General features: G+C 42.5%; 1 protein-coding gene across 1 annotated transcript in view; it reads right to left on the reverse strand.

The window, feature by feature from the left end:
* hcn2b (hyperpolarization activated cyclic nucleotide-gated potassium channel 2b) overlaps positions 1–7,446 on the reverse strand; it is a 43,842-nt gene extending 36,396 nt beyond the window's left edge. The window contains exons 1-3 of the mRNA XM_020612262.1: positions 6,632–7,446; positions 4,656–5,079; positions 1,127–1,288 (exon numbers count right to left, since the gene is read on the reverse strand). Of these exons, the coding sequence (XP_020467918.1) occupies positions 1,127–1,288; positions 4,656–5,079; positions 6,632–7,386 (1,341 nt within the window). The 5' untranslated portion in view covers positions 7,387–7,446. The remainder of the gene's footprint in view (positions 1–1,126; positions 1,289–4,655; positions 5,080–6,631) is intronic.
* Positions 7,447–9,940: the final 2,494 nt, after the last annotated feature.

Consider the following 9,940-nt stretch of genomic DNA (forward strand, 5'->3'; position numbering starts at 1 on the left):
GAACGTCGCGGCATTCCCCCGGAGGAGCTGGAGGAAGTGTCTGGAGAGAGGGAAGTCTGGGCATATGGAAATTACTTTTGTTTGTTCCTTGTATGAAGCTGTGTGCAGCAATTGTGCCCATGACAAATGTCACCCCTGGGTACAATACAGCTTATCTTATCTTATTTCCAATAGCCTGAAAGAAAGGTAGGTATTCATCCTTACTGGAACAATTTCAGAACGAGACAATTCCCAATGATCTGTTAACAACTTAAACTGTGTTGGAGCCTTTGGCTGGTTCAAACCGACCAATTGAATTCTAAAATTATACTGAAGTTTCCAAAGTTTCCAAATATACTAAACATGTCAGTTTTGGGTACATATCTAAAATGGTGCAAATCATTTAGAATGACTCCCTCTCATGTAATGACTTAAACTTAAATTGGTAATTCAATAGTGTTGTAACAAGTAATCAAATATTGTGATTTATCTTTCTCGAGTCATTAACATGCAAATACCTATTAACCAAAACACTGGCTGGTTAAAGGCTTAACGTTCAAAATCACCACCCTTTAAATAATTATTATTCATTAATTATGTGGAGAACTAATTGTTTTCCATGCAGCTTGAGTGTTGCATCACTTTCTCCAGAGAGTTTCTCTTTCAAGCCATAAATAAATTTTGGAGAAAACCTCTTGTAATGGTCTGTCAGCAGATGGCAGGAAACTACATGCCAGCTAGAAGGAAGGACATCTAAGAGGAGAAATGATCAAGAATGAAATGGAAAAAGAAGAATGTGGCTAAAGAACAAAGCAAATGATGTGCTGTATAAACGGAGTAAAAACAGGCTCTTTTTTCATCCATCACTCCTGCTTTCTGTTCAGTGGCATGTCTCCTGGGTTTAACTAGAGAGGTTTTAATTAAGGCCGAATCCTGTGTGTGTGTGCAGACTCAACTTTAAATAAATCCCACTTCCCCATCTGTCTGCAAATAACACACCTTTGGGTTCCATGGGGAATACTGTATGTTTTATGCTCTGGTTTTAAAGTAATTCCTCTGCTGAATGCCTTTGCATACTGATGTTCGTGTGACTGTGTGACTTCTGACTGCCTTTAACCCTCACAACCACACAGAGCATTTTGCTTACCACCATCTTGTTGAGGGAGACCCAGCAGTCAGAGGGAAAATCCTGCAGCATGGGAACCAGGAACTGCAGACAGCCATCCCAGTGACACAGCAGCAGCATCATACCGATCAGGTTGATTATTCGCATCACGGCACTAGCCAGGTCATAGGTCATGTGGAAAATCTGTCAGGATAAGAAGAGATGAGCAGAGAGAGGGTTACAGATGCAGAGAGGAGGAAAGGTAGTGAGATTTGGGAGGAGGGTGAACGATCACGGGTGTTTACACAGACTGAGTCCAAATCAAATGAATGGTAAACACTACTGAGTCTGTTTTCACAAATAGTATATACAGCACAGTGTTATACAGAAAGAGCTGGAAACAGTTTGTGAGTTTTCTAGAGGGCAGTAGAGATTTTGCTTCACATGTCAGTTCACTGTATCCTTTTGAGGACTACATAACCATTAAGTTCCTTCAAATAAATTTTAAAGTAGCTATGACCGATATTAACAGATCCTTATGCTTGCCTGTTTTTCCTGCTCCCAATACAACCTCAAGGATGGAAAGTTCACTTGCTGCCTAATATACCCCACACACACTGACAGGTGCCACTGTAATGACATATTCACTTCACCTGTCAGTGGCCATAATGCTAAGGCTGATCAATGTTTATACTGTATATTGGAGAATCCTGCTTTACGGGCCAATTTGATGGCTTCTTGTTTCAAAAACAAAAGCTCATTTTTCACTTGAGATAAGAGAATCATCCTACATGTGTACAAGGCTACACACTGAGTGTGTGGGTGTGTTTCTGTTGACATAAAAAAGCTGGCTCTGCTGTGAATTTACATTTTGGCAGTAGCCAGGTCAGGGCATTCTGCAAGTCATCCTGTCACCTCAGGCCTCCCTGCCCTCAACTCACAGCTCACTTGAATATCAAAACCCACTTCCCTACTAAAGATGTAAATGTCTCTTGTTAGTTACAGCACCAACACAAGAGGACATTGTGGATAATGTGCATAATAATTCTTGCCTAAATAGCTCCAGAGCCTTTTCTCATGCTCTGAGTTAAAGTGAACAATTATACATTTGACAAAATCCAATTCATTTCATTACAAAAAGTACTTGTTTATCTGTGTGTAGCTGTCTGTTGCACTCAAAATCTCCTTGTCATCCTCCATATCTATATTTAGCATTATGGTGTACTAGGTGAATTACATCCTTTTTGAATATCAGTAAAATATACCTTGAGTTTCTTCTTTAGTCTACAACTTTCTGCATATACTGAAAAATGTAATCAACCTACAGACCAAAGACCAGAGACGCTACTTTCACTACTTTGAGTATGTGTGATAATGGCTAACCTTAGCTAACCTAAAGTAGGAGAAATGGAAATGCATTGGGAGGCCCTGCCCTGTAATTAGGAAGCATTTCCATCATGATTAACAAGACTCCAGAACTAATGCCCCCACCCCCCACCAGAACAGCACCTGGCCATGTGTCACTGTCAGACCAGCCAGACAACAATCTGGGTCAAGGCACGTTACTATGAAAGCAACAGCCTCAAAAACACAGAAGGACTTCATTCTACTCCTCTCTACTGCACATGGTCAAAAATACAGAGATATCAGGTTCAAATTACAACATTTAGAGAAAACTCTCCTACCAACTACCAATTCTCACCCTCATGCATACACCCCCGTATTCACCATCATTGTCTAGCACATGAAAATGCATCCTCACGGCATGGCAGCAAGTGAAGAACCATCATACAAGCTTCCTCAGGAAATTGCCCTGGTTATTTCCAACAATGATTATCTTGGCGTCTGCACAATAAACACATGCAATAATCTATTCTTTTATCATGTCAGAAATAGAGACTACTAAAATGTTAATTCTTTATTCAGTCTGGGCTAGGTTTCTGTCCAGTCTATTCTACTGACTTGCCCTGTGAGCTAAAGTGTGAATCATCACAACACTAAGACAATCTTTTAGGAAACCCCATTGCAGCGAGCTGACCTAAGCTGAGCTGAGCTGGGCAGGAAGAAAACAACCAGCCATGACTGGACTGAGCTGAGCGTAGGGCAGGGCTGAGTCGAAGCGAAGGAGCTTTTGGCTGTGCGTGTTTAAGTCAATAATTAGAGTTCTCATCTAGCACACTATAATCAGAGGAGCAGTGGTTATTTTCAGAGTAAGGGAATGCACATATTTGATTCATCAATGCTTGGTTAATCCAAATTGGGATCCTTAGTTTAAATACAAACAAAGGAGCACATACACATAGTAGAGCAGTGGTAAATGTAGCAGCGTGTGGGTTTGGGTTGGATGGTAATGTAGTTATCTATATTATTTCCTGATGTGTAATATAATCAGAGACATGTGTGTGCTTGCATCAGCCACTCTGTCAGTATCTATTTACAACAGTTTGATACCTTGTTTGGTCAAAATGCTGCATTAAAACAACTATGAAAATGTGGAAAAGGAAGCTCTCATTCTGAGAGAAAAAACAACAGTCAGCATCTCCAATGGTTGTATTTGTTACTCAGAAAACCCCCTTTCTCTTTCCCACTGACAGGATCAGGCTAGTTGCTATACAACATGATAAAACCTCATTTTGTCTTTGTCAAGGTGTAATTATACAGAGGAGGACTGTTTTAATATACAAACAAAATGACTTGTATACTGACATAAACCACTGTGCTGGAATCCAATAATGTATTATAAATCAGAGCACAATCAGAATGGTATAATATCCAAACTGGAGCCTTATTGTAGGCTGAGAACATTAGTGAAAATCAGTGCAGCTCTGAAGGCTTTGATCTCTCATCTGCTGATGAGCCCTTTTGTTAGACCCTGACGTTCATCAGCAGTCTTCAAAACAAACACACTTTTTTGTGAAGTTCCTCTTACAGTCTGCACATTCCCTGACAGATGACAGTTGATCCTGCTTTACTGCATCCTGTCTGTCTTTAAGCTAACCTAGGATGCCTACTGATATAAAAGTAAATATTGAAGAAATGTCAGCAATATGGGCAGCAAAGGCAAGAAACAGTATCTTACTTAGCCTGACCGACAGTGGCTGATACCGATGTCAATATTTCAGAGTTTAACAATAACGACATATCAGCTGGTAGTAATTCCTTAGATTGTTTAAAGAATTGTAACCAAGATACATACTAAGAGAGGCATTTTACAGTAGAAAATAACAACTTGCCACTGCCTTCTAGTGGACAATAGTAACTAGAGTATGTCGCTCAATTATCTCAAATATTTTTGGCATTTTTGGACTGCGATTTTTTGTTAGCTATCGACATTGATTTGACATATAGTCACCAAAAATGTCTGTCTGTGTTCAGGCTGATACATTATCCCATGTTGGTCAAGTTACAAATATGAACAGCTGTACAGATAGCTAAGACTAGTGTGACAACTACTAGTGCACATACCTAGCACACAATCTGTGTTTCTGATACATCACTAACAGGCTTTTCTCACTAACGAATATTTTATTTTAAATTTTTTTTGTGTGTGTGAAAGTAACACTCAAACCACCTCCTCCCACTGGTGGATGTAACGGATGAGTCTGGATAGCCTTAGCAGGCGCAGCAGACTGAGGATCTTAGTGAAGCGGACAATGCGGAGCGCCCGGGCCGTCTTGTACACCTCTGAGTCGATCCCCTTCTCCACAATGAGGAAGATATAATCCACAGGTATGGAAGAGACAAAGTCCACAACAAACCAGCTCTTCAGGTACTTCTTTTTAATCTTCTTGGGGTCGAGGATGATCTCGGTGTTGTCCTCGAATACGATGCCCGTCCTGAAGTTGAGCACCAGGTCCATGAGGAAGAAGGTGTCAGACACGACATTGAAGATGATCCAGGGTGTGGTGGTCTCATCCTTAAAGAAGGTGATGCCCACAGGGATGATGATCAGGTTGCCCACCATGAACATCAGCATGGTGAAGTCCCAGTAGAACCTGACAGGGTGGAGCAGTAGGGAGAAGTAGGTCAGAGACGCAGTGGGTGCCCATTCGGTGTCTCACAGTCAAGCAAAAAATGTACAAACAAACAAAAACAGTGCCAACCCCACCATGGTGGCCACTAAGTAATCCTTTCTGAAACATCACATCAGATGTTTCTTTTCATTTTGTGCACTGTATCTGCACCTGGTGGGATAGCCTCTATCACCTGACTGAGGAGAAGGTCAAACCAAAGACAAAGCTGCTGAATTCCTAATGAAAAACAAAACCACAGACATTCATATCACTAAAGCCACTAAGAATATTTTGACAGTAACCACAGCTACAGTTTGTGTACATTCCCCCACTCCTTTGTAGTTGGCTGTGAAGTTTATTTGTCCAAAGCAGCACCTACACAATTACAGTATTGCCAATTATGCCACAATATGGACCCATAGTTCAGAATTTAAGCCCTGAATTATGACACATTTGTCTTTACAGCAAAGAAAATGTTGTTTATTAGCATGATAATTGAACAATTGGTAAGCAAGCAAAAATCTTTAAAATATTTTGGTTTCAGCTTAATAATGTGAGGACTTGCAGATTTTGCTGATTTAAACTGTTGCTAAGACAAAACGATATTTGAGGGCGTAACACCGGGCTTTAGGAATGTGTAGTCTAACTGGGAAAAAACTGTTGAAGATTCATCAATATTTTAAAATGGAGTCCTTGCTGCAGTCCTACAGTATATATTGTGTTCACTGTTGCTCAGAAAGTTCCACTGCTGACTGATCAGCTGGCAATGATTGTTAAGCTTTTGCTGTTACTGGAAACAAGACCCCATAAACCCATTTATCAACTGAATAATATTTCAAATGCAAAATCTGAGTCCAAAGCACCGAGGAGCTCAGATCGTTGGCTTTATCTTCAGGGTGTTACTGTTTTCACCACATTAATTGGAGGCGCTGTCCTTGGTGCTGAAATCTTGGATCGGACGCATTTCTACAGGACGAAGGAACTTTTTAACTTAACGTAAACTTCCTCTAGCCATCAGGCTAAATGAAGCCTGTTTCAGAGCAATTTCTTGTTACAGATACATGCCATATTGTAACTGTTCCCACCATTTTTGCCAGTGTAAGCAAGATTTGTCTGAGGACCCAAGTCTCAACGCTGAAAACAGTATTTTTGTGAACTTGGCGACATAGTACCCTATGATTAACATATTTGGCACCATCTGTCAGTATTCATAAAGCGTCAAAGTCTCGCCTGATTCTGGTTTTCCAGATCATGTTTAAGCAAAATACAAATGTAGGCGTAAAGATTACAAATTTATTTGTAGTTATTTAAACTATCGTTCTTGTCATAATCACACTGGCTATATTGCTAAAGTGCTTTCCTTGGAAAATATTGTCCCATTATATTTTAGCATTTTCGTATAGGCTACAAAGTTGTTTGATACGGAGAAGGTGCGTCAAAGGAGGTTACTATAGCCACAAAAACAGACACCAGATGCCCACTGTGGTTTTGTGCAGACCAACTTTATGAATCTATAACTCAATCTGATTCATACCTGAAGTCGCTGTATGGGTGGATAATCCAATTACCCGCCGACTTTACACGCTCTTGCTCTTTCTCCACCGCCTTCTGACTTCCAAACATGCGCAAGGAGAATTTGTTAACTCCGGGCTGAAGCATAGAACTAAACTGCCGCTGCATGTATGTCTGATTCCCCCTGGAGTCTCCATCATCCGGAACAATCTGAGAACCATCCTCAGCTTTGCTGAATGTGACAGAATTTCTCGACTGTTGACACGGAGTCTGCCCTCCTTTACTAGTCGGGGCACTGGAGAAGGAAACTCTGGGGTCCCTTTTCTCCACGGCTGCCGCTGTCTTGACCTCGACCCCCGGCCCTTGTGTCAGGGATCCCACTGAGGTGATGGAGCCGTCCATTCTTGCAGCCTGCCCCTTGCCGTCTTCTGGTGCTACTACTACATCTGCCTGTTTCTCCTGCCTTGAGATGAGGGAAGAGAGGCTCCCTGAGCTGGTCGGGTCCCTTCTACAGTCTCCGTTTTTGTTGCATATCATGCCGATGGCTCCGTCTCCTATCACGCCTGCGTCTATGACTGTGCCACCTCCACTCCTGTGGTCTGACTCTGAGCCACCCCGACTTCCGAGAGCATCCCTCTGGCATAACAGAGAAGATGATGTGCCGTCACTCTCACTCAGAGGTGCGGAGTCTTTTTCTCGCAAGAGCCACAGCTCATTGTTGTTGGAGTTTTTACGCGCAATGGACGGGGCTCCGCCTCCCGGCGTGCATGTCTTCATCTCGGTTCCTCCACTGCTCCCATGATCATTGCATCCGGTCAAACTGGCCACTTGTGGTTGTCGAGGGCAGAAAACACAGCCACACCTGGAGAGACTGGGTGGAGGCAGAGGAAGGAGGGTAGAGTTCAAAGCAGCAACAGCCCTGCGCTTTCCATTCACTCCACTTTAGGATAACAGCGCACCGGTGGCGTTGCTATGGCTGCTGTTGTTGTTCTGTTTGTGTGCGTGTGAGAGAGAGACGGGGAGAGAGAGAGAAGGAAACAGCATTACCCATGGGTCGCAACCACCTACAAGTAGCGTCAAATTTGTGCCCAAAAGAAAGTAATTTTTGCTAAGGCCGGGCACGCCCAGGCTATTAGTGCGGTTAGAAAGAAAAATCAGCTGATAAAATAAACACATAAATATGATTAAAACATAAATAAACTCACCTGATAGAAACATCAGGGCAAAGGTAACAAATGAAGGTCACGGGAAACCGTCTTTTGTCGTCCATTGCTGAGTCCAGGTATTTATAGGTGAAAAGGAATCAGGTATAAAACTACATTTAGGTGTTCTTAACTAGACTGGGAGGCTATGATGCCAGCGTCTGCCTTTTTCTTTTATGTTGGCTGCGGTCTGCTCAGATGGTCAGGGTGCAATCTCTTGATTAAAGGGCTCCACCTTGTGGGCTGGAATAAATCTACAGATTGCACAATTCAAAGGGTTCTTAACTGACAAATGAGGCTATTTTTCAGCACTCAGAGCACAGGGTAGCCTATTCTAATACATACAGTAGTTCCCCCCCAGATCTAAATCAGGAAGTACTGCAGTCAATTTTTTTCCCACCCCCAAACAGTAGTGAGGCACCCATATGTTGCTGTAATCATTCCTCCTGTTTGTAATCATTAAGAGCTCCCTTCCTAAGGTGCTTACAAAGCAGTGATGGGGACAAAGTCCACAGTGTACATTAAGTTTATCTGCGGCTAATGATGGGCTTCAGCACTTTGAGTTAACTAAGAAAGGGATTTTTTTTTTTAAGTTTGTCTTTTCTAAGTATGAAATTCCCACTTTGTGTTGCTATGCCTTCACCAGAGCTCAGCATTAGCTGGGAAAACAAATAAGGAGGATTTAACAAGTTAAACTCTGGACCCCAGAGACTGAAGGCACCCTGCAGGACTGTTTTGCCCAGACAGACTGGGATGTGTTTAAAAGCTGCAGCCACCTTTCAGGATTTTTCTGTCAACATACAGGGCTATGCTGAGTATGTGACCAGGTACATTAGTACCTGTACTGACAACATCATAACCACTGTACAAGTCAGGAGGTGTCCCAACCAGAAGCCCTGGATAAGCAGTCAGGTACACCACATGCTGCGTGCTCGCTCTCTTGCATTCAGATCAGGCAATGAGACTGTGAAGGCCTCAGTCCTGGCCTTCACCATGTGAGGGCCACCACTGGTGATGGACGTCTGACACCGAGGCTCCGATGCAAGCTTCAAACTTGAAGAGGCATTTTCCACAAACCACTGCTTTGAAGCCTGCTTTGTTGCCAAAAAAGACACGTGACTGATGATATCCAAAGTAGAAACTGTTTCGGTCCCAAGTGAATCCCTGGTTCAAACAGTCAAAACTGCTTTATAACACGAGACCTTTCTGCACGTCAGCAGGTTTGTAGGCACATAAAAGCACTATATAGCCACCCAAAATGATGCACAACATGTGGGTCATCATAGTAGGTGTGTGCATAGTTGCTGTCATTATTACTGTATCATTGTTACCTTTGTTTGATCACCATCATAGAGCATTCACATAATTCAGACATTGTTGTGCTGTCTCCTATTTCGCCACTAGATGTCACTGAAACAAACCTTTGAATGAATGAATGAACCTATGTTCGATACAATTTATGAAGTGGTTCGATACTGGTTCATTGCTTCATTTGGACATCACTAACCACTAACAGTAGTAGACTTGGTTGGGTAATCTTTTGTTTTCTTTGTTCATGTGTGTAGTTTTAAGTTGTAGGTAAAGGTTATGTATTGTTTTATATTGGACTACAAGAACATACTCTAATTGATCAAAGAGCATGCAAGTTGGGGGGCGGTTCTGGCAAAAGATCGGAGTGAGGAAGCAGCAGTACCCCCCAGTAGGCCTGGACTGCACCAAGTGCCCAATACAAGAAAGGGGGGTGTTTCGGAGAAATGTATTGTTTATTTGTTTGTAGTTCATGTTAAAACTTTGTCAAGTTATGTTCTTTACATTTAAAGAAAAGCATTTAGTTGTTAGCAGACTGTTTAGTGGTTATTAACTGATTGTTTAGATAGTGTTTTTGGACCACCCCCCGACCTCCCCTCCACTATCTGTCTCACCAGGCCAGGTATGCAAAGTCCTGAGGAAGATCAACCCCTGCAAAGCAGGGGGACCAGACAACATCCCTGGGAGGGCTCTCAGGGCATGTGCCAGCGAGCTGGCTGATGTTCTCACCACAATCTTCAACCTCTCCCTCAGCCAGAGCATCGTCCCCACCTGCTTTAAGACCACATCCATCATCCCCCTTCTCAAGAAGAGCCCAGTCA

Source organism: Monopterus albus, unplaced genomic scaffold (assembly GCF_001952655.1).
Source record: "Monopterus albus unplaced genomic scaffold, M_albus_1.0 scaffold122.1, whole genome shotgun sequence".
Classification (NCBI taxonomy): Eukaryota; Metazoa; Chordata; class Actinopteri; order Synbranchiformes; family Synbranchidae; genus Monopterus; species Monopterus albus.